This window comes from Halichoeres trimaculatus, unplaced genomic scaffold (genome assembly GCF_033239565.1).
Source record: "Halichoeres trimaculatus isolate MK-OKI-2021-1 unplaced genomic scaffold, fHalTri1.1 fHalTri1_scaffold_9, whole genome shotgun sequence".
In the NCBI taxonomy this organism is placed as follows: domain Eukaryota; kingdom Metazoa; phylum Chordata; class Actinopteri; order Labriformes; family Labridae; genus Halichoeres; species Halichoeres trimaculatus.
Genome location: NW_027437188.1, coordinates 29,833,206 through 29,858,838, shown reverse-complemented (window position 1 = coordinate 29,858,838; position 25,633 = coordinate 29,833,206). Strand labels below are relative to the sequence as shown.

Below are 25,633 nucleotides of genomic sequence, written 5' to 3'. Positions count from 1 at the left end.
CAAACTGGTGGTACCTGAATCTTTTCAGTCTTATTCTTTAAAGGACTTAGACAGAACGGCTTTACCCAAAGTCACAAGTGAAGGTGTTAATAAAAGAGTTAATGTGTTACACTGAAACACAGAAAAGGTTATTTCTGGTGACCCCGCTGGACTCAAATTTGACAGGTATGGGAGTTGAATCAAAAAAGACAGTATACATTATATGCCTTGAGCATAGTCTGTATAAAATATAGGTTAATTTCTGCTTTGAAAATGGCTTTTTTTGGCTTGGTGTGTATGTGACTTCCGCTACTTCTGGAGCCAGCCTCAAGCAAACACTTGAGAAACAGCAGATTTTAGCACTTCCCCATTGTCTCATATTCTCAGACCGGAGGTTGCTGCTTGGCCTTGAGCTGCTTCTGCCAAAATTATCGTATTGACTTGAATATAGGACAACCCTGATTACACGACCCCCTCTTTTCAAAACCAATATTCAGATAAAACGCAGATAACCAACATTTACTTTGTTCAAAGAAACTATTTATATTAAAATTCTGAGAAACTCATTGAAATAATAATTACAGATGGCTTTCATTTCTGGCTCTTGCCGTTTATATGTTTCTGAATAACAAACTCACTCCTGTCTGCCTCTAGTAAACAGCCGCTTTGAGGTTCACGCTAAGCTTTTCTTTTAAAGTTTGCATTTTTCAGACAGTCTTTTTTTGGAGATTACAGTCCGTTAGGCCATGTTTTTGGCTGTCTGAAAGCCAAAATTCGTTATGTGTATAACATAAGAATGTAGCAGAGACATACATTTCCCATCTCCTGCACAGCTCTTGTCACTGCGTCTCTGCTGTGATTGACAGATGACTGCAGCCACTGTGAGGACACTAGCTTTACAAAAAGTTGGCGCTCTCTGCTGTTGCGGTCGTGTAACCTAGACAACTATCAGCATGTCAATGGTTAGACCCCAATTATAAAATGACCCCACTTTTTTCATGCTGTTTTCAACAAAAAAAAAGCATTCTATTTGGGTAAATACGGTACATTAAAGGACCTAACTGAAATGCATGATGATCTAAGTTTTAATGACAGAGACTGAAAAAGGACAACTAAAAATTTTGTGGACCTTAGATCAACTGTTGCCTTCCATACAAAAGAAAAGAAACAGGCTTCTGTCTTTCACATCACGCTCAGTGCGTGAATTCATGGTTATTCTACGGAAGAGAAAGTCAGAATCTACTGCAAACAATGAAAACTGCGTCACAGACAGGTAATTACAGTATGCAAATAGACTGAATGTGTAATGCAAAAAAATGTGGACTATTAATAGCATCAAAATGTGTGTGACTGTGAATGTGTGTGTGGGTGTGTGTGGGGGAGGGTTTAAAACGAAGACAGCTGAGATAATAAAATTGCTTTACATGTTTTTCTATTTAACGTGACACCTCTGCAATCAAGCGTGTACAACATTTCACAAATCACATTGATTTTGACGTGTATTTACCTGGAGGCGGCAAAAAAACTGGTAATCTGATATCCAAAGCTTGCATAGTAGGCGTGCTCCATGATAGCCATCAGCTGGATACAGTTGTAACCTGAAAACAGATGACAGAGAGAGGGGAGGATGTGTTATTCTTTTGGTTGAGACTATATTTTGAATTCAGCCTATCTCATTAGATGATACACAGAAATTAGTAATTGTTCTTTAAAAAAAAAAAAAAACACAAAACGAGCACAAATTGGTCTGAAAAGATGTGATTGTTTAACTTCATTCCTATCAAGTGTTATTGTCTCATTTTTTGTAGAAAATTTATTTTTAGACTTAAGAGCCACATTCACCTGACTTGTTTCAAGTTAAAGACAAAAATGAGGTATGAAGTTCTTGTAATAAATAAAAAAAAATCTGCCAATGCAACAAGAGACACGTTACTTGCAGAAAGACAGTATTCTAGTTTCAAGCAAATTCTCTAACAAATTTTTCTTCTTCCATTGGCAGATTATTCTACTTGTTACAAGCAATGCAGACTTCATTTTGCCTTTAAACAACTTGAAACAAGACGTTTTTCTGGACTGATGAGTTGGATGTGGCTCATATAAGTCTAAAAAGACATTTTCTACTGAAAATATGATAAAAAATACTTGATAAGATTTCACTTTTTTGCAGTGTGAAGACTCTGAGTGTTGGATTTGTGTCGCTCTGACTGTATATCTGAGCTCCAGGCATTTCCTGTCTGATGCCTGGCTGCGGTGCCATAAAGACAAGCTGCGGCTACAGGGAAACACCAGCTAACAGAGTCAGGAGGTCATGTACGACATTTCAAAAGGACCTGCAAAATAAAGCTTTTTTGAATAAGAGAACAGGCTTTTAAAAAGCCACTGAGCACTCTGGAGGGAGGCCCTGCAGTTTCTAACTGTTGTGTGGAGCAGATTTGTTTATTTATATCGCTTCCTTCAGACGAGAGCGAGAGGAGCTTTAGCTTCTGAGGGAGAGTGACAAAGCACATGGGTGAGAGGAAGTTTCTCCTTTATACATTTCTATATAAACTCTCTCCTCTGTCGGGAAAACGAAATGGCAAGCAAAGGCAGACGTCACCAGAGACGCAGGAGTTTAGCCTCCTGGAGAACCCTATTGTGCGCATTCCCTCAGCTGCTGCAGGTGATTCTTTGACAGCGTTTACTCTTAAACAGGATGACACAGGGAGGGAAACAACATTTATCAGATCGCTTCCAGTTGCTGTGCCAGTCATACCTGAGCCTTTTAATAATGTTGCTGCAGCAGGCTGAGGCTGAATGTATAATAATAACAGCACAAATCAGCAGAATTGAAAACGCGAGGCATGGGTCTTTTCTGTAAGGTGAAAGTCACATTTGAACTCTTTATCATAAGACCAGTTATTATGAAATTAATCAGACATCCCTGTTAATGAGTTGAATGCGTAATGAGAGCACAGTGAGTTTTTATATGACTAATTATTCTAAAAAAAAGAGGATAAAGGGGAGAAGGGGACATAGAATTTGCAGCATTTGTTAAAATTCAACCTGTAACAAATTCGCCTCAACCAGTAAAATAACTCATCACAATAAAGAGGTTATGCTTCAACAAGTTGCTCTTTGTAAAGGTCTGAGTTATATTTCTTTCCCTGACTGACATGAAGAGCAGGAAGCTAGCTTTTGTCCTCTGTTGCCAGTCTGGAGGAAGATCATGCAAATAGAAACAAGTTGTCAGTTTTGGAGCCATAACCACTGTGTGCTGTGTGACTGGTGCTGTGGAGCCCTCCTTACAAAACACAGCCCGATCCCTGCAGGTCATGCCAGTAAACAGGATGTTGACTTGCTGATGTGCTTTTGTGCAGAGGGAGTGTGACAGGTCTGCCACTGAAAATAGTGCTGCTGGAGGAAGAGCCGCTCACAGAGCTGCTCGGCGTGTCTGCTGGGCTGTGGACCAGGGCTGACGGAGATGGCACAGGACACTGGTGCTTCTAAAAACATGAATCTCAAACCCCTCAGGTATTGTTCTTCCAGCACCCTTGTTGGCTCTGATCTGATGTGTGGAGGGGTGTATAGAAACGTCACCTCGGGGATTTACTGCTAGTTTGATTTTGGCAGGGACGGATACAAAGTGTTCCCAAGTTGTCATCAAGAGTTGGACTGACGCTTGACATGAGAAGACAACCTCAGGGTGACACTGAAAAGAAAGGGAGTGTGTGTCTCACCGAGATCCTTAATACGAGGCAGCACGTTGTTTGTGAAGTTGGTGTATGAGGCGATCTTCCCCTCAGGTGAAGCGATGCCCACGTGGGCCTCGTATATTCGCAGGCTTGTGGGCTTCTTCGGCCGAGGGTGGATATGCTGAAGAGAAAAAAACAAAGTTGGACAAAGAATCATGATGAGCTCACACTTCTTCCTAAAAGTGTCTAAAAATAGCTTACATTTGGTAAGTAATTATGAAGCAAAAGGTCACAGTGCGAGTTCTCTGCGTCTCTGCAGCAATATTACCACTGAGGCTGAAAATGGTTCGGTGCATGTTAAATATTAAAGGATCCATGATTCACACTGTCTGCGTTACACAACCAAAGAGGGATTTATTTTACACATAGACATAATTTCCTGATGGCTGCCCGGCAGGCCTTTTGAACCCTCCGTTTGAAGTACATGATTCAGCCACTTGTACATAAAGCGCATATACCGCCAGTAAGAGGGCTCCTCTAATTAAAACGCTGCTAAATAACAAGTGATAAAGAAACAAGGTGGTCTTTAACAACCTCTTATTGTTTTGCTTTTGTGCACTTGTGCCGAGGGCGTCAAGTAGCGTTGAGACACATTCAGAGCCTCTCGAATCAGCCGCAAGCAGCTACTTTAGAGCGGCTGCAGATCTGAGATGAAAGGTTGATTGTAAATTTAAATATATAGCTCATGTCACAATGCAAGAAATAGGAGAGAGGACATCAGCTTGGTTTAACTTCAGAAACATCAGTTTGAAATCTGTTTGCCAACTGTTTTAGAGTAGTGGCTGCAAAAATACACAAAACCTCATGTTTAAGATAAAACGAGGTCATTATGCAATATTTACACATGAAAAGATGCTCAAAGCCACAGAAAAGTATGAAACTCACACCAACTTTTTGATCATATTTCAAACTTCCATAATCAAAAATGTACTGCATCAACATGATTTCTGCAGTTATTTTTTTCTGGTTTTTATGTCTTTATATGGAGATGATAGGACAAAAGACAGAGCAGGAACCCAATGGGAGAGGGCAGGGCTGACATGAAGGGAATGAGCCAAATCTGGATCATCCCATAGAGCAATGGTTCCCAAAGTAGGTGCGGGAAATATTTATTTACACCAAAAAATATGTAAATTTGCATTTTTCAAACAAAAACAGGGGTTATACTTCAGATAAAATCATACAAACAGAGAACATTCAATTAACCCCGTCTACAAGGGGGGTTACTGGCCTCTGAAACTGCTTTTTTGAGGGTAATAGCCTGAAAAGTTTGGAAACCTCAGCACTCTGGGCAGCAGTAGCTCAGTTTATAGGGGCTTGTTAACTCAAGGGTTGCTGGTTTAGGGCCCAACATGGACCAAAGTTGGGGAATTTGGGCTGATAGCTGGTAGGGCTAGGACAATATGCTTTTCTCCTGTGTCGATTCTTTTACGATTTTTGAGGTGAGATTCGATTCAATTTGTGATTCTTCGATATTTACGATTTTTGCAATTTTTAGTTAGCTTTTTTTTTTTACTACCAGACCATGTGAAAAAGTTAAATGATGATGATAATGTCTACAGACTATATCAGGAACCATATTTTCCCAAAAAATGCACATCTTGTGAGTCAGAGAGAAACATTTCGCCCTCTGCTGGAGAAAAGTGGTAACTTTTTTCCAATCCAGCTTATAAACAAGCCTGAAATGAAGAGTTTGAATTTGAAAAAAAAACCAAAAGATTTTTGACAAAACATCTAGATATATATGCGAATCAATTTTTTCTTTCACCCCTAATAGCTGGAGAGGTGTTCGTATAATTTCCTGAGACCTGTTGAGGTGCCCTTGAGCAAGGCACATAACCCCCAACTGCTTAGTGTTGTACATCCCTTTGGACAAAAGCATCAACCAAATGAAACTGCAATATTGTAGTGTATTATTATTATATAACACGTTTAAAAAAACTTCTAACAGGAATAAAAAGACACAACCATGAAGTCAACACTGGGGAAAAAGCATCACTGTTATGACTTACAGTGTATGGCTGAGGGGGGTCCCAGTGAACCCATTCGTAGACCACAGATTTCTCCTCCCGGGTCACATATTTTGCCCAGGGTGAGATCCGGTAAAGCCGCTCCCCCTCCTCACTGTGAACAACCACCTGGGAAATGAGACAAATGAGTGTCGAGCTTCAGCAAGGGCACTTAAACAACGACCCAGAGAGAGGACATTCAAATGACACTAAAGGCAATTTACATAAACCGAGAGGACGAGAACACACACTTTGTTCAATGAGTGGACGAGGGATGTGAAACACATGAAACACACTGAAGGGCAGGATGAAGAGAAAAGAAACAGTGATGTAAAAGTGAAAACATAATCATGAGAAAAGACGAAAAAAAATAAGGATTGTGCTTCGTATCATGTATTTATTTACATCTTCACATCATGAAACGCTTACATCATAAAACTGTGCAGTTCCTTGCCATCCATTATTCAGAAAAGATGGTGCAGATTGTTCAACAGCAAACATTTCTCAATATGTCACATTAAAACTGCCTCTACATCAATGCAAAAACCCTCGTACTGATCCTGGACTCCCACAAACCATTAGAGACACAAGATGGTCTGCAGGAGAAAACGGCTTCAGTATTGACTGGAATAGTTGTTGGTGGGAGTCAGGATTCGATGGAAATTGTGCAGTGTTTTATTTTTGCGAGCAAATCTTTTGATTTTAACACAGCTACTTTCTGGCCGGTCTTGAGAGCGGGTTTGAGCCAGGGAGCAATTTAGAAAACTAGGAAATCTAAATCATTATCCTTTGCCTCTCATCCATTACGTCTGCAATTGAAGACTGGAAGGGGGTCAAATAAGTATAGTTTGGAAATCCAACTGAGGAGTTACTTTGCCTCGATCAGTCAAATAAGAAAGGAGAAAGCCAGCGTGAGAGTGAGAAAACCCACCAAGAAATCGATCCTGTAGTGTTACCCACAGTGTGTGTTCGCCCTGTTTCGGCTCCTGCAGAAACAAGCATTAGAACCCAACTAATTCTGGCCGCTGTTGTGAAGTAATGACTGTTCCAATGCCACCTGCCTGTGAGACGTTGGCCAGACCCCCCTCTGGGGTTTTTTCATTATGGCCAGGCCACCTGAGGGTGAGCTGCCTGGCTCCCCTTATGACATGCTTCACAGTTTATAGGATTAGGAAAAGATAGTTGGATAAATGGACTGGCATAAAGTCTGACAGAGCTGGTCCTTTAGACAAATTGGCCAGCATTAGGCCCATTAAAGAAAAATCAGACTGCTGGGCAGGCCGAGGGGTCCGTGAACGGGAAAAACAACTGAGCGCCAGGCATATGCGAGAAGTTAGGTGTAGATGACAAAGAGGTTGTTAAATCGCTTAGATGCTACTTTGGTTTACTTCTCTAAAGTCTTCCAAACTCTCACATTAAGAGCTCATTGTACAAACTGTACCCACAAAAGGACACTGCTTGTTTATGGAGACAAATTGGGCCCTGAACAAAGGGGATGGGAGGGCAAGCTGCTCTACACGAGACCGATTGGAGCCGGGCTTGTGCCTCCACGAGGGAGTGCTGTGGAACTAATTCTAAAGTGGAGCTCACAGTGAGACAGCCATTCACAGGCAGCAGGGGGGCACATGGAAAGGCCAGGTGCCAGCTTTTCCATCTGCTTCTTATCGTCCTTAGACTGACCTCCGCTGACAATGGGAGCCGGGCAGCCTGTCCAGGGCGCAGGAGTGTGCCAGCGATGACCCGGTCCCAAGGAGAGAGGCGCCATGATGCCATCCAGTCCACGCCTGGCATCTCATTTCAGGATTATTTCTCATCCTCGCTGCTAGCTCGGGAGACAATGCATAATGGGAGGTGCGTCTTTTGCATTTAACCCTGATGAATTATTTACTAGAGCTAAAAACCATTCGTCTGCGCCCTGTGAGGGCTGAGCTTTGCACAGAAAAATACAACAAAATATCCTGAGGGAAACCTGCCGCAGGCAGGAGCTGAAACACAAGCCCTTTGTCGGGCTCCTCAGGTGTATCTACCTTCCACTGTGCAGATTGTGTACATACAGTAATCTCCATCTGCGCACTGTGAGTATGACATGTTGTTGATGGCGACACGCCAGCTTTCCACTTGGTTCATAAGACAACCCACGACAAGGAATCTCCCCGGTGCATTATGGTGACAAGTCTTTGCACCAGTGTGGCAAGACGACTCCTGCTGAGGGTGTGAAAACAGGTATGAAGATGTTGTGTTCTCTACCTTCAGTTTGGTGTTATGATCCACAGCTGGAGAGTTGTCAGGCTTTGGCTGCAGAACCAGTTCCCATTTGCCAAATTCTTTTTTAGTGTAGGGGTGGGAGAATTTGTTCCAGTCATCTACAGGGAAACACAGAGAGAATTTAAACACATTTGATTAATTATATTACAACAGAGAGCAGAACATCCATTCTCATCAGCTGGAATATGATCAGAGAGAGATATATGATCATAGATCTAAATGATCAGCCTGAATTCAAAAACATTTCTATCTGTTCCTCCTGTTTCTTACATATGTTTATCTCTTATATTGTGTGAGCTGCAGATCCGGGGAGAAAATAAAACAATGCATCTCTATAAAGCAGAAGTTTCTGAGTTTCTTTCTTGTTTCTAACCAGATTACTCCTCAGGTCCCTGTTGTGAACACAAGTAAGGTCACAACCCCCAGGTTGAAAATTAGTGTGGTAAACAATTAGCTCTCGTCTTCTGCCTCTGTGCAAATGAGCCACAAACTGTTTCTATGTCCAAAACAAGGCATATTGCTGCTGCAACTGTGCACAGTGGGAAGTAAGAAAACAAAGCAGCAACAGATTACAAATACAAAGTTACTGTTTGCTTTTTCAGCATATCCTGTGATTTAAGTTTTAACAACTCGTAAATGTGACAGATAACCACAGAGCTGAGACTTCACAGAGGACTTAATTTAAACATAAATATGACTATGTATAATGTGTAATGTATAGTCAATAACTATGGAAGACCAAAACTGCCAAAATCAAAAACAAATAAAAGTAAAACATAAAAAAAATAAAATAAAATAACAGTTCAACCCGACACAGCGCCCCCTCATTTGAACAAAATTTCCTACTGTATTTAATTCTGACAGTGTCTGCTTCAAACATAAATAAATAAATAAATAAATAAACATAAATAAATATGATAGACGAGTGCTTTTATTTCCTTATTTATTGATATTTAACTCTATTTTTATATTTATTTTTCTATTTATTTTCACTTTTATTTAGTTTTTTTAATTGACCTATTTTTTTATTTACTTATATATATATATATATATATATATATATATATATATATATATATATATATATATATATATATATATATATATATATATATATATATATATATGTTTGTTTGTTTTTATTTTCATTACATTTATTTTTGATTTTGGCAGTTTTGGTCCTCCGTAAATAACCACTTCTACTACAGCTTCTTCTAAATTCTTACAAAAATACATTCTTATGGATGAACAGACTTTCAAATTTTCACAAATTTGTTTTTGTTGATGCACACTTAACCACTAGGGGTCGCCAAAATCTGAAATTAGAAACTCCAACAACAAAGGCTTTAATTATTCTGATCCAAAGTAAACAATTGACCACTTTATTGCTCCTTTTTAAACTGTGGCGCTACTTTGCATCATGCTAACACCAGTTTTTAGCTGCTAGCCACCACTGTGCTCTATTTCAATATCCCCCTGTGCTCACAGAGCCTCTTCATTTCTCCAAACATTTCCCTCCATCTTTACACATTTTGTCCTTTTCTCTCTTTCATCTCAAACCTATTATGTAATCATTCTTTGTAGTTTTGTGCACTCTGCGCTCCTGTATCCTGCGACTTCTCTGAGAGTGAGCGAACCAGGGAACTCAGCCATCTCCAAGAAAAACTGATAAAATACGTCTTCACTGCTCATTGAATTATATCTCTGAGGGAACAGCAGAGACACATTACATTCCTAATCTGCTGATACTGCATAACCAATTGTCATTGACTGACAGGAATATATCAGGACACCAAACATTTATTATGTAGCAACCACCTTGGCACGTCAATTTAAGACGTTGTTTTTATTCAGTAATCCATATCTGCTTGCTATTCATGAGCAAAAAACAAGGACGGGATAGAAAATGAATCACAGGACATGCTCCAGAAGTGACCGGGCACGACACCAGCACTTTTTACAGGCAGGCCAAATCTGTTTCTTTTTTTTTCCTCCACAATTTATTTATCTCCCTTTGCTTAAACTCCTCTGAAAAAAAACAGTGCATTATGCATCCAACCTGCACCATATTCATGACTAGGGCTGCTGGGCTGTTTCCACATTTACTATGAAATTGAAATCAAATAATATGACTGAGCCGTGTCAAAATGTAATCTCTCACAGAATTGAATGTTGGAATTGAGCTGCTGCCCAAGGTCCTGGAAGATAATTAAAAAAGGAAAGGGAGAAATATAGAAAGAGAGGATGGCAGGAAGCTAACTAACAAGCACAAAAAATGTGGAGGGACAATAAACAAATTGACAAATATCCGGTTTGGCACACAGAATCAATCTGAGGGTATCACTATTAGCACTTGCTCTCCTTTATCATCACCTGCAGGGTTCGCACTGGCGCAGCGAGGAGTGATGGTGCTGTTGTGTGGGCATGGGAGATGATATTTGAGCAAATCCTTCTTGTTATCCTTTTGTATTATAATTTTTTGTTTGTCTGTGGAGTGCAATAAATTACTGCTGGCATGTTTAATCGAGCTCAATGCATTAATATATTTGATAAAAGAAAGAGGAAATGTTCAGAAAAGAGAGATAATGACACTGAGAGCTTGTATTACCATGCATATCTGTTTGATAGATGAAAGCCGGTCTCATTCCATCTTGTTAATGATGACAAAAATAAATAATTTTGCCACATTCTCACATCCCACTTTCACTGAAAATAACACTCAAAAGACTATTAACCTGAAATTACTTTCAAAGTTGGGACCGCGGGGAACAGAGATTTCAGTGCAAACACAGAGGTTGCACTCTCTCAACAACTTTGCAGGCGATGATGAAATAACCAGCTACTAAAATATTAACTAACACTCCCACATTCAAAAGAAGGCCCTTCAGTATGCAAGTTTATCCTGCGTAATCAATATTTTCAACATTTCCTTCTCCCAGGTTGGTTGATCAAAAGGCTGGACGCCCTTATAGAGCACTCCTCTCTGCTCTTTCTTAATTTTTGGCCCTTTTGTGTTCAAGAGTGCAGAAATGTCAGATTTCTTATTTAATGCAGCATGAAGATATGCAACCTTCCTGCTCCAACTGAAATCCCCTTTTCTGCCTCAGCTCAGACAGTGTACTAAAACATCCATTAATGTTTCATTTCTTTTAAAGTAACCTGATTCATCATTGCAAATTGATTGTTCGAATAAAACTGCAATGACGCACATTTTCATCCGAACGCTTCTTTTAAACATAAAGACTCAAGCTGAGCCTTGAATATTAGAAGATTCCTGTGCATAACAGACTCATTATTTTATAAGAAGAATTCACAGGAAAATATGATCACTATGAGGCTGAAGAGCCAACTCTCAGCTTTAATTCCAGGGTGTTCACATCCCTGTTGGGTCTGTTTTAAAGAACCCGAAACACTTAAATAACAGGAAATAACAGATCAGAGATAAAACCCAGTGGAAGCTTTGGTGAAACACGGACATCACACTACTGGCATGTTGTTCAAGAGCTGACAGCTCTCCCCAGGCTACTTACTGAAGTCACCAGTGAGGAAAAGAGCCTCTGCAGCCGGAGCCCATTCCTGAAAAAAGAGGCTGCCGTCATTTCGTCTGTGCACTCCGAAGTTCTGGTAGCTGCGTGTGAACTGGTCAAAGCCTCCTTCTGCCTCCTCCAGCTGGAAGAGCTGCTTCTGGAGCAGGTCATACCTTTAAAGCACAGACAACACACACACACACACACACACACACACACACACACACACACACACACACACACACACACACACACACACACACACACACACACACACACACAACTGGATGAGCTGAATGAAAAATCCAAAGCTGGCTTCACAGCCTTTGATATTTTTTATGTGTTTTAACTCTGATTGTGTCAAGCTGTCTCTGCTGCTTCCACGTTACTCTTTTAATACATTTCCCAGAATTCTTCACTTTTTGAACACCCCGGAGAAAATTAGCTGTGCTCAGGTCCAAAATTTTAAATCTGAAACCTCTGGTTCTGAGGAATGAAGCTGAGGTTGAGGTACAATAAACTGCAGTTCCAGGAGTGTCCACTTGAGGCTGGCTCCATAAGCACAGAAAGCCACGTACACACCTATTAAAAAAAGCCTTTGCAGCAGAAATAAACATGTTAAGACAATTTCACTGTAACTGTTACAATTTTTGCAAAAGAAACATTCCTAGTTATATTTATCTATACCTATCTATATTTGGGATGCACTGATACCGATCGGTGGTATCAGTGCCCCTCAAGGCTCTATCGGTAATGGTGAGAAGTGATCGATTTTGCCAATCCATAAAAGTTTACATTTGAAAAGAACTTTTGTACATTCTGAAGAATTGTTTTGATGGTAAACATTTTAATATTTCATAGTTTAAATAAATATTAACTTCAGTAATTCCATATACTCATTTTTTGCCTTTTACCCAAAACATTACCAGTCTTATCCCACAGTAGGGCATGCAGGTTATTATTTAACACTGGTATCAGATGGGTATTGGTATTGGTCGATACCAAAGCCCAGGTATCAGAACCAGAAAAGTTGGATCACTGCATCTGTAACATACATAAATACCCACTTTAGTTAGGCAGAATTCCACATACACTCCTGCTGTTTTTGTTAAATTTTACAGTCTTCTATGAATAAAAAAGACACCTACCAGGGGAGTTAGTGAAGAAATATAAATATCAGAACAGTTACTTTTACTAATAATTCTTTGTCTCTAACCATTTTTAGTCTTTAAAAATACAGCAGCACATAATGCAAAGCATTATATATTTCCTCATGTCAATATTTCCATGCTAACCTTATCTCTTCCGGGTTTACCTCAGGACGCAAACCTGCCTCATTTCCTGAAGAATTTGGGACTACAGGCATATCCTGAGAGATAAACCTCTGTCTGTAACTTTGGACTGGGAAAGATGGACTAACTACTTTGCAATTTATCTCACTTAAGTTCCTGCAGCCAGCTGGTGTCCATATCAGATTCCCCCCGGTACAGAAAGCCTCTTTCAGCCAGCTGAGTTAAGTGCACTCTCCCCTATAGCCCTGAAGCCAAGCTCAGACCAGCCTGTGAATGCCCGGGGGCTAGTGATGATGGGCTGAAGTAACAGTGCGATTTCTCAGCAGCTGCTCCCTGTGTTGAGCGGAGTGGATGCAGACTGAGCTTGCCAAATGTAAACCTTTAAAGTCCAACCAATGCTGCCACATGCCCGCTTCGCCACTCTGTCACCATGTCAAGAATATGCTGCAAGGAAGGACAAAAGGAGGATTCACACAAGGCCTGAGCTCCACTGCCACAGCATTAATAGGCATGAAAGTCATGTCTATGATTATAACAAATGAGCTCCAGAAGGCTGGACCAGTGGGAATAGAGAGCCAAAATTCTGTATGGATGCAGCATCCACCACACATCTCCAGTGTCTGTCTCCACAAGAGATGGCAGCAGGAAGGGGAGACCACAAATGAACTGTGCCACAACTCATTTCAGGAAGTTATTAGCAGGGTTTGAGCTAAAGGCTACATCTAAACTTTGATTTATTTTCCTATTATTCATCATCAGACACAAACTGTCCTCTATGCCCTTATCTACTAATTTTATTTTGATGAAGTTGTCACTCTTCCTCAGCTCGATCCTGGCACTGGCTGCACACCTCTCTACCTTGTCCTCTGTTATTCTTCTCTGAGAAGTCTTTAGTTTATAACACCATCAGGACATGACTGCACATAGTAACCATAAGCAACATTTGGTCTGAAAAGATCCTCCCATTAAGCTGCAAAGAGCAGAGCTACAGAGTGTGACCATTTCATCACATATGGCGAGCCATTTTTTCTCCAGCACTGGCCCTGAATCCTTAATAAAGGCAAGTCAATAATAGAATAGCAAACACTGAGCTCCATATATAGCTGTTGTCTGTCTTTCATAAGTCAGGCTCAACACATTTCTCTGTGGATATAACGACACTTTGAGATATGAAACCTAGATGCAGTTTTGTCAGCAAATAAATTCAAATTTGAATCTTCAATCTACAGTTATACATGTACATTAAACAAATGAACAAAAGAACAAATGAATAAACGACAATCCAAGAAGAAAAAGTGTTCAGAAAACATACATTATCCTAATGTGGCTCTAAAGTCACATTAAACCCGGAAAGCAATTTAGTTTTGTTCTACAACGTGACAGAGATGAGCTTTGATTTTGGCTGTGTCCAAACAAATGCTTGCTCATAGTTAATCGTGATATTAAAAAATCAAATGATGGTGAAAATCAAACACTGAAGTAAAAGAGTGTTCAGCCACACTAACTGGTTCATACGGGTGGTTGTGCGTGGTTATGCTGTTGCCAAGAACCAGAAGACTCAGTGATTGGCTTCTGAAATCAGTGCATGGCTTCTGATAAGTACAAGTCATGTCAGAAAAGATCTCAGAGTAAAGGTACTCATTCTGCACACCAAACAGTCTGTTAAAGATTTTTTTTTTATCATATTTATTTTATATTAAGAAATCTTGACATATACCATGCCTGTCAATAAATATCACTGCCACTCCTGGGCCCTGTTCTACGAAGCAAGTTCAGCCTAGCGAGATAGCCTTGGAGCTACCTCGCTGAACTGAGCGCAGTAGCCGGCGGTCTCGCTACACGGTTTTACGACGCTGGTTATCAGCCTCATAAGTGGATCCAGCTAGGCAATGAGCACGTGCACGCATATAAGGCAATGAGCGCTGCATCTGACCAATCGCGAACATGGAGCAGTCTGGAGCGTCAGAGCAGGCCGGAGAGAGAAGGGCCGCATACTTCACACAGGAGGAGCAGGAGGTGATCATGAGGAAGTATGACGAGCTGAAACATGTAATTAACGTTAAAAGCAACACCGTTGCCGCTGCTAAAGCACGGAAGGAGTGCTGGCAGAAAATTGCTGACAGTCTAAATGCTAAGTGTAGTGCAAAAAAAATCTTTTGTGCCATTATCATCCTGAAATAGCACTGTTCACCATGCACTTTTACTGTAACATGCAACATACCTCATTTATTTCTTAGATGAATTTATTCATTTGTTCATTCTTACCGTGTTTACATTTTTTGTGTGATATGTAGCCCACATGAGCCCTACATGAATTCCTGTCACAATTTTAATATGGGCAATAAAAGATTGTCATGGAACAGAAGTGTTGGCATTGAAGATCTTATTACGGCAATGAGAGTTCTTCATTCCCTTTAACTACCTGTAGAAAGTGTCATGTACTACCAACCCCTCCCTGGAAAACTGGTAACTTTCATAAAGGTGGTCATCCAAAAAGGAGAGTGGGTCGGTGCGGTCCCTGAAAACTCTCGCGCGCCGGAGTGCTCCTCGGACAATGCGAGCTCCGATGTCCACGGGATCCTCTAAAACGGACAAGCCATTTTTTCGTGAGGGCTCATTGGTCAATGGGCGGGGGTTTTAAAGTCTGCGAGTTCAGTCTGGAACCTAACCTGCCCCGGAGCAGGTTAGCTGATCAGCGTATGTTGTCATGGAGACTCGCCTCGCTGAGGAGTGATCCCGTGTCGTAGAACAGGGAATCCAGAACCTATCCTCAAAGCTATCTCGCTAGGCAGTAATCCTGCTTCGTAGAACAGGGCCCTGGTAGTAAAACAGAAGTAAGTTAGGGAGTCAGCAAGAAAGCAAATAAGTAAGCACTCAAGTAAAAAAGCAAAAAAATTAAACAAGCAAGAAAGAAAGTTAGCACATGTGTAAAAAAGTAAGCAGGTAAGAAAGTAAGCACTCAAGTAAGTTAGCAAGTAACTGAGTAAGCAAGTAAGTAACTACGTAAGGAATTAAATAAGCCAGAAAAACAAGAACTTAACCTTGTAAACAGGAAAGTAGATAAGCAAGTGGCTAAATAGGTTAGCAAGTACGTAACTGCAAGTAACCAGGAAAATACATAAGCAAGTAACCAAGAAAATAGGCAGGTAAGCAAGTAAGCTTGAAAGAAAGCAAAGTAAGCAAGTATGCAAGTGGGTAGACAAGTAAGTTAGGCAATAAGTAGGCAAGTAAGTAAGAGAGTAGTAAAGTCAGCAAGTTGGTTGGCACTAAGGGTGCACCAATCTTCAATCAATTTTCTGGTCGATCACCGATCTTTAAAAAGCCTGGCTTGCCGATACCAATTTGGGCCGATACAGAATTTTTATTTTTTATAACTGACAGCATATACCTTCAATGTTCCAATCATATTTTATTGAAAATCATTAAACAATACCTGTGAAACAATTAAATCTTTATTTTTTTAACCTAAACAACCAATAAAGTGTCCTGAGTTTTAAGTCTCAGAGCAAAAAGCAACAGTAGCTGGCTCTCAGACCCTACCAGAGATATATCAGATCAGTTTCACATGTAAGGATGGGCCGATCGCCAATCCCCCAAAATTAAGGAAATCGGCTGACTGACCAATCGGTGCATGTCTAGTTAGCACCATTGAGCATGCAAGTAACTAAGTAAGCTAGTCAGCTAGTCAGTAAGCAGGCAAGTATATGAGAAAGTAAGCAGGCAAGAAGGTAAACAAGAAAGTTAACAAGTGAGCTAGAAAGTAAGCAAGCAAGTTTGTAAAAAGGCTTGACAAAAAAGGCTGAAGCAGTACCTTGCTATTCTATGTTTGATGTAGTCTTCTATGCTCAGTTACACTATCAACGGCCTTTGACTCTCTAAAAGTCTAAAGACATGATATGCATTTCCTTTGTCTTTGTTCTTATCCATTTCGTACAAATATACCTGCAATCTACTTCCATTATTATGTGCTCTTTGTCAAAGACAACTTGAACATGTGTAATATGACTGCATGATTATGAAGCAACAGAGAGTGATCATTAGCTCTCAGTAGAACTGCGCATTATTCCAGTTTCACCTGGAAACTCAGCTCCTCATTGTCAGGTAGTGCACGACAAGAGAAACGACTGATCCCTGCAGCCAGAAATTACAAAAGAGTTTTGTCCCGTCTCGTATTTGGTGGTAATGGAGCAGCGGGAGATTATAGATGTGAGTCTCAGATTACAGTCCTGGCTCTCTTATCTCTCAGTTTGGGTAACTGTTCTTTATCTACAAAGAAACTGGGGGAAATATCATACAGCACAACTGAGACATTAAACCCACAGATATTATTGCACACAGCATCTTTGTAAGTGACAGACATCAACAGACTGTCAAATCCCTGAATCAGTTCAGTGTCAGGCGTATTTTTAGCTCTTCTCAAACTCTCAAGTTTACCCAGCTTGTAGATTCACAGTGTTTCGCAGACAGACAAGATGTTCTGCTGTTAATTAGATCAGGATGTGTTCATCAACACTTTGTAAATTTGAACTATTCCTAGTTGAGTTCTGAGTTGTGATGAGACCTTGAGAAAAGGCCATGGTAAATGATAAGACTAAAGCTCAGGAGGCACAAGAGAAAGCTTATCAGCTAGTGACACATCTTCTGAGAATCAAAGCAAGAGTTGGAGAGGTGCTTGAAAAGGTGTGTCAGTAAAGATGTCATTGATGAAACAGCTGAGGCTTGGAGGGAGCTTTACATGTCAGACCTGTACGAGAGAGAAGAGACATAAGAAACAGCGGGAGGAGCAGGACTTTGGCGCTGAAGCACAGCGAGGAGCAGCAGGAGATCGATCATGTGCAGAAACTGGACAGTGAGATCTCCTCCTCAAAGCCACAGAGGGGGTCCAGCAAAGTGTGGAAGACTCAGAACTTAGAGGTCAAAAGAGCAGTACAGAGTGTTGCCAAAGCTGTCCAACATAGAAACACAGAGTCCATGGAAACATCTTGGACTGCTAAGTTCTTTCCCATTAGCAGAAAACCAGCAGCACTAATGTACTCAGCCTTTTAGACTGGGCTGAAAACATGAGCAGAAGTTTGTGAAACAAACTAATGAAACTCTCAAGGTCAGAGAAAACTTGACACACCAGTATATAAGACACAGTCTATTTTGGAGCCAAATTTAACTGTTTTCCTGCATGCAGACTTCCACTGACTTTCGAGTAACCTCTACTATCGCCATGCTGTTAGCTATCCATATGGTTGCTATGCACAGCTTGCAACTGTACTGAAGGTTTTGAGGTGCAGACGTCCATTTCCCAAAACCAGCTCAAGGAGACTCATGCTAACCCTTCACTGACCCTAAACTGGTTATCTGTTGGCTCAAACTGAAAAGTCTTTCAGTTTAGACCAGCATTCAACAAGGTTTATGTCAAGACACTGTATCCAGAATATTTTCACAATATTTTGAAGCAATTGCTTTTGGGTAGAAATATTATAACACAATTGAGTATCTCCTACTTCATGTAGCTAACTTCAGGTAGAAAGTTTTTAAAAGGGCATCACATGTTTTTAGCGGTGCATCTAGCCACACCAACAGTTGAAACTCCAGCTGACACTTCCCCCGTCTGCAAGATCCTTGTATAAACTTGGTAACAAGGACTTTGGGTATGCTTAGTCCTTGTGGTAAACACAAGTTTTGCTGAACAGTTGGGTTGATTTCAGCCAATTCCTTTGGCTGCCAGTCTAGCGTTAGCTATAATGGAATTTCTGCCCTGTTTTCAACAAAGTTTCCAAACTTCCTCATCTGCAAAGTCAATCTACATTTTCAGTTTTGTGACTGTAATGTAGATAATACAATTTACTATTTGGTTTGGATGCCAAAATGTCTTAATGGTGCAGAAAAAGACTGAACTGATTGAGTTAAAGTTTACAGCCCCAATATTCAACAGATAGACCTGCATTCATATTCAAAACAATAGACAGGATGGGAGGTGAAAGAAGACAGACTCTTCTGTTTTTGAGTAAGGACAGTGTGGTTTGGTTCGTGTACCATATAAGTGGGGAAATTTGCACTAAAACTTTTGTACACAGGCTTTTTTGCAAAAGGAACCAGAAGTCTCTTAATGGTGTAAAAAACAACAGATTACTCATATCTACAGTTAACATCCGTCTCCCATTTCTCTCACATCATATCTCAGCTAATTTGCAGTCACAGTTACGATCCACTTTTCAATTTCCTCTCAACAGAGCTGCTGAACTCTGTAACCTGTTCTTACACTCGCTGTTAGACAATTGGGTGTCTAAATTTAGAGCAAGTGTTCAGGTCTGATGCTTTGTGTATGACTGACAGTGACAGCTGAAGCACAGAGGTGTCAGGACAGTCTGCAGCAGCCTGAAGAAACACAAGAAGGATAAAACTGCTCTTCTCCTGATCTCAGTTCGCCTGAAGGGCTTCTGTAGAGGCCGGTGGCAAGGTGACTTTCAAATAATGTCATTAATGTCCTTCTTTGACAGAGTGTTAATGAGGCTGAAGAGGGGCCTGAGCAGTAAGAGGCTGATTGATGAAAGGCACAATTCCCTGCTCACCTCATACCTGTGTTGTCCCTCAAGCAAGGTGACGAGGGGAAAAAGGCTTTGAAAGGGTTGATATTCAGAAATTTGATTCACTTTCATGACTCTTTAAAACAAAAGAACTGGTTTGCAGCTTATCTTAAAATCTAGTATTTCTGCTCATTAGTTTTCAGTCAGAGCACATCCGTTGGTAATCATCACTTCAAAGTCAATAAACAGTTTTGCTTTAGATTTATTGCATCACCACCACAAGCCTGAGCCTCAGACTTTTTGCTGTATTTTCACTTTGAAATGAGTTGTGATGACATACTCAAATCTTTGCAAAAACTCTTTGCCGTAATAAGCAGCAGTCCCAATGCTCCCCACTTTCATTTGGTCCAATTTAGGAGATTCATGGTGCCATGAGCTGCAAAAACCGAGCAGCACTTCCTGCAGACTTTCGCAACAGGAAGGGTAAATAATGAAGCATGTCAACAGAGCACTGCTCACTGGGGCTGTAACCTGCGTGCGGCATCAACGGTTGTTTTCACAATCAATCTGAAACCAGCATCCTGATTAAAAAAAAATAAGCCGCCTGCAACCACGGAATAACTCATTAAAATGGGATGCCTGCAAAATCTGCCGGAATAATTCGAACTGTCTGTGCGGAGCGGCTGAATCTGGTGTGAACCAAAGTTCAGCAGACCTGAGATGTGGGCAGCCTTGAGCTTCGACATGGCAGTGGAATCTAAAGAACCAGTCAGTGTGGTCATAGGTCTATTTCTGATAAGCCATCTGAATTCCTAGCAGCGTGCAGCTCTGCATGGGGACTCAGCGTGACACCCTCAGCCTGAGAAAGCTCCTGATTTCTGCGCCTCTGTTCGTGATGTGCTGTTTGGACTGTGGGCCTGAGAACGCCAGGAGCTTATCAAGAATTAACCTTCACGCAGCAGTGATCCTATATGTAAAATAATCTACGTGCAACTTTCATCATCCAGACAGGTGTTTGAGAGTGGCGTAGGGCTCCATGGAGCCTAACAATCCCAAGCTGTGTCAGAGATGGAACTGACACGCTCATCTCTCTGCAAGGCTGGAGCCGTACTAACATGCTTCAAATACAAAGCAGGTGGTCCCTTACCTGCCACATTAGAGACACGATCTGACACAGTCATGAAAATGGATTTAACTATACGGCCTCTAAGCAGAGTTTTTAAGGCCTAGTTTCTGTGACGACCCGACCCTGAGCAGAAAGCGTAGAAATGTGAGCTGTAGATCATTATCATCGCCTGCTTGTAACTAAAAACCATTACACTCCATTTTTTAAAAAGAAATCCTGAGAGCAAGGATAAAATGACATGAGGTGAGGAGTGAAGCAAAGGAATTAAACATGCAGTTTGTGAGCCAGACCCTCTGATCCAGAAATGAACCAATGGGAGACTGTCAGAGAGAAAAATGTGATTACAAAATCATTAAAACAGTTTGACTCTGCTGATGCTTTCTCAAGTGCACTTCAAACTTTTAGCTGGTCTGTTTATCAGATTAAAACTGTAGCTCACAACATTTCAGAGACACGAGAACTAAGCACAAATAAACAAAGTGGGAATGTTTTTCTAATTGTTTGAGACTGCACAGACAACTGGCTTCCAGAGAGAGGGTGTATTTACTTTTGGGGATTAGTTCAAGGTTGATGCTTTTTAGGAGTACCTGATTTCTGCTGCTTTCAGTGCTCTCTGAGGTCACTCCAGCACATGTGTACTCAAAACAGAGGTTGTTTTGGTGTTTTGATACTCAAATATTACCTCTGTGCTTTGTTATTTCCTCCAATATTAACTGAGGTATTCTTTGTATTATTTTGTCATGTAGAACAGAACCAAGCCACAGGGTCACTGAAATGAAGCTGTACAACAAAAGGTCAGACAGGAAGAATGTTATGTACATGCTGGGTCTGTTCTTTATTTCCTCCATTATAATGCGTCCTTATTTCTCAAGCATGCTGACTCATAATTGTCTCTGTCGTCATCTGCTGTTCACAATTGTCCAATGGCACAGGGACTAGAGCTGCAGGATATATCATTTCAGCATTTCAGCATTGTTAGTAGGGATGGGTACCTTACACATTTAAAACAATATGGTGCCGGTTCCCGGTACCTGGCAATCGGTATCAGTACTCAATGGTAGGTATGGGTACCGAATTAGGTACTTTTATAGGTACCGACCGATTTTCTGTCAAGAGTACTGGGTACTGAATGACTTAGAACCGAAAGGTACCATGTTTAGGTACCATGTTTAGGTACCTAAATGCATCCTTGTGACTGTGAGAGAAAGGAAAAGTGGGCAATTTTCCATGCCGGGCATAAACACAGCATTGCTGGGTTATATATTGAGAAATAAATATGTTAAATTGAAAAAAAAAGATAATTTATTTATAGAACAAACTGATGCTTTTTACCACATAAACACAAAAAAGTACTGAAATTTTGCACTGTTGAGTACCGGTACCAATTGCCAGGTAACGGTCATTGGTATTGTATCTTTTCATGTGAAAGGTACCCATCCCTACTCAACGGTACATATTTTTGGTACTTTTGTGTGTGTTTATGTGGTAATAAATATGAATTTTTTTCATGATAAAACTTCAAAGTTTGTCAGTTTGACATCTTTATTTCTCAGTATATAAACTTGGCATGCTTCGTTTATGTCCAGCATGGAAAATCACCTAGTCTCCCACTTCCTCATAGTCTTAAGGATGCGCTTAGGAATTGGTTCTCTGTACTATAGAACGGAATTTGGTCGGTACCTATCAAAGTACCTTATTCGGTAATTAGGTAATCCCTAATTGTCAGTGTTGTGCACATGCCTGATAGTCACATTGCAGGGCTAAGCGATATTCTACCACATAACATACAACAGCTTGCACAGTTAGAACACGTCAGGACTCTGAAGTCTCACCTGCTGTTTTGGGCAGAGCAAGAGCAGGAGCGGTGAATATGAGCGGAGTATAGCAGGGACTTTAACAATCTGATAGTTTGCTCATGTCACAATCATTCAGTACAAACAGTCACATGGTTATCAGATGTCAGTATGTAAATCTGAATGAAAATGAAAATTTATCACTGCATGAAATCTTGTTTGAAATATAAGTTTTCCGAAACTTAACCTGATTATTATTTTCTCTTTTTTGCATGCACATTTTAAAAAATCCAACTATAGGGTCTGCTTGAATCGTAATACTTTTTGCATCAAGGGTTGAATTTAACATTTGGAGAAATAAGAATACCAATATGTACTGTGTAGAGGTGTGAAAAAATATTGATACGGCAATATATATCTGATGATTTCATGAGCCGCCATAAAACTTAAAACAGTCAGTGTTTAATATCCAAACAACATGTTGTTTAAAGTTGTGCTTGTTCTAGAAATGTCTCTAAAATAAACATTACTTTTCATTGATTCACATTTCAAGAAAATGATTATTCATGTCTATACAAAGGCAAAAATGCAGGAGCAGGATAACCTATGGGCCACTGTGCCTGCTTAGCCTGAATGTGCACACCCCTGCATTGTGACTCACTGGTTCTCAAAGGCTGGAGTGGTGGAAGCATGTTAACATATTTCATTGTGAGAAGAATCACTGGTAGGAAGTATTATATATCAATATCAATAATTAACGGATATCAACATGATTAGGATTCTTAACAAATGCAAATAGCATTCATGGAAGCAGAGAAAGACTGAGGCAATTAGGTGAGTCTTTTATCCTTTCAGGAGAATTTAGCTGAAACAGTAAAATTTTAAAAATATTGCAATATTTTTTGCAGAAAACATTTTTCCCCAATATCGTGCTGCCCTTACATAAACCTCCTTCATAAAGCTGCAAAGTGTTGGAATTTTTTTCTCTTACTCTTCTAAATTCATGTCATCAGGTGGGCCTCTCATCAACAAGACACAGCAAATTCCAGAGCCACCCAAGCTTCGTCATTTCATCCGCCTCAGCAGGAGGCATCAACTAACACGTCAAGCAAAGTCAACACTTCACAGAGAGAGATAAATATATACTGCTGCTCAGAACACACACGTACATTATATGTCACATATGTCACAGATAAGCTCATATGACCATATCATCTTTTTTGACGTATAACCACACATATGTCACATACTGTTTTCTCCTGATTGTGCTGACTTTAACTTTTATACATCTTATCTACTTCATACCCATTCTATAAAGCTTAATTTAATCAATTTGTTTTGAATACTTTGTCAGGGGCTCAGCAAGGAGAGACACAGACTTCAATTATCAGCCACACTTGTCACTGACAGTCACAGGGTCTGGAGGCTCTGCAAGACAGGATGCAGCCAGCTTGTTTCTCTGTGCATGCCTGGGTTTAAGGGTTTGGATTTCTTTAGTGTTAATCGTTAACACAGCTTTTGGTGAGAGTTAAAGAGGAAAAAACAAACAAACAAACAAAAAAAAAGAACCAGGTAATTAAGGTCTGCTACTGTGTACTGTGTTCACATTGAAACTACTTAAACAGTGGATATAGTTATATAGTTGTCTAAAATCTTTGTATGTTGCTTTGAAATTCAAAAGGAACTACTCAGATGAGCTGCCAAGAATCTAACAGAAGACAAGAGTATAAATCTTTAAATCCAGCACTTTGCAGTCCAACAAAGTTAAAACTAAACTTGGTTTTGCTTCTTAAGGATCCTTTGTGGCTTTCACTGAATGTCAAAAACAATTGTTAAGATGTCTTTTAGAGAGCGAGGCTGTTGAATTATTTATCACAACTTTCCCCTTTAATTTGTCCAGTTCTGTCTACATTTATGGTTCAATTAAGAAGATGCATTGTGCAAATTTACTCTGGTCCAACAAGTTAAATCAATATTTTAATACTCTGCGTCTATGTGAATTTTAATTTCAAACCTTTTAGAGTTAAAGTGATGAATTCGTGCTGGACATAAAACCCAATTAATAAGTACACAAACGGACAAATGCACAGGTATGCAGGTAAAAAATCTATCCAATAATTAATATTTGGTAAGGAAATTATGCAGTTATTTAATATTTGTGATGATATTACATTAGCCTCCACAGCAAATCAGTTATTCTATAAGAGACTATATCCAAAATTAATAACAATTCAAGTTAATTGATACCTCAAATAGATAAAGTACTGCCAGGAAAGAGATTATAATTGGGACAGAAGCTTGCAGAAAGTAAAAGCTGGTGTGATTTTGGGACACAGTTGTGAAGCAGCTTCACAGAGAGAGGAGGTGAGAATCAGATCAGACACCTCAAAGACCACCTGACGACGCAGCGTGTACGTCACCCGACGCAGACACATGCCTCCTTTGTAGCTGTCAAACAAGGGAAGTAGAGAGAGTTTGCTGTCTTCAGCAACTTGTCACATGAGATGAGACTTTCTTAGAGAGACTCATTCATTCTGTATCAGCTGATCACCATCCAAACACTTTTTGTTCAGCAGCAGGCACAGGGAAAAGGCGAGACTAGCATGTTAGTACCAAAGAAACGCACCTCTATGTGACCTCTGCCCATTCAAAATGTCAAACCTGGGTACAGAAGCTACTCTCGTGTGTTGCAAACATTGCTGTTTAACTGTTATTTGTGTGTTTTCATTACAGGAAACGAAGCTAGCATCTCCGTGGCAGTTGCTAGCCTCCCCAGCGACACATTTTGGCGAAAAGCTGCGCACAAATCCGCCGTTTTACAGTGATTTACCTCCTCCTGAAGTCCCTCTCGTACGTTTTGAGGTGAGGATCCATTTGGAGAAGGCTGCTGAATTCAGGAATTGCAACATGATCCTCCGAGTCTGCCATGGTTCATCCAGACCTAACTAATCGAGCACCGACTGCTACCACTGCTACTGCTGCTGCTGGCTGTGATAGCGCTGACAGAAACAGATAGCAGTGATGTAGTGAACGGGAGTTTTTTAATACCCGAGACATCAACGAGTCATGCGGCTCTCTGCCAAGCCCGTCCCACCATGATGTGCTGTTTCAGTGGGTCAGAGAGAGGCTGTGAGAGCAGGGATGAGCCGTGCAGAGGATGAGACAGTGTGTGACTTTAAGATGACAGCACAGGGAGCATCTGGCGCGTCACGGAGTGCAGATGTGGACTTTGTAGGCTGTTTGAAAGCGCGACTTCTTTTTTATTTATTTTTATTTTATTATTTTTTTTTTTTTTACTTCTACACCTGCTGAAGGTGTATGAAACGGAGATAAGTAGCCTAATGAAAACTCTTTAGTCTATTCAACAGGCTGATCCACGAATTTGGGAGATGT

The 25,633-nt window shown here is 40.4% G+C and overlaps 1 protein-coding gene across 1 annotated transcript in view; it reads right to left on the bottom strand.

The window, feature by feature from the left end:
- The window catches only part of gbe1b (glucan (1,4-alpha-), branching enzyme 1b), a 113,340-nt gene extending 87,947 nt beyond the window's left edge, over positions 1 to 25,393 (bottom strand). The window contains exons 1-6 of the mRNA XM_074680233.1: positions 25,071 to 25,393; positions 11,515 to 11,684; positions 7,967 to 8,082; positions 5,723 to 5,848; positions 3,696 to 3,831; positions 1,487 to 1,577 (exon numbers count right to left, since the gene is read on the bottom strand). Coding sequence (XP_074536334.1) covers positions 1,487 to 1,577; positions 3,696 to 3,831; positions 5,723 to 5,848; positions 7,967 to 8,082; positions 11,515 to 11,684; positions 25,071 to 25,168 — 737 coding nt within the window. The 5' untranslated portion in view covers positions 25,169 to 25,393. The remainder of the gene's footprint in view (positions 1 to 1,486; positions 1,578 to 3,695; positions 3,832 to 5,722; positions 5,849 to 7,966; positions 8,083 to 11,514; positions 11,685 to 25,070) is intronic.
- Between the last annotated feature and the right edge of the window lie 240 nt (positions 25,394 to 25,633).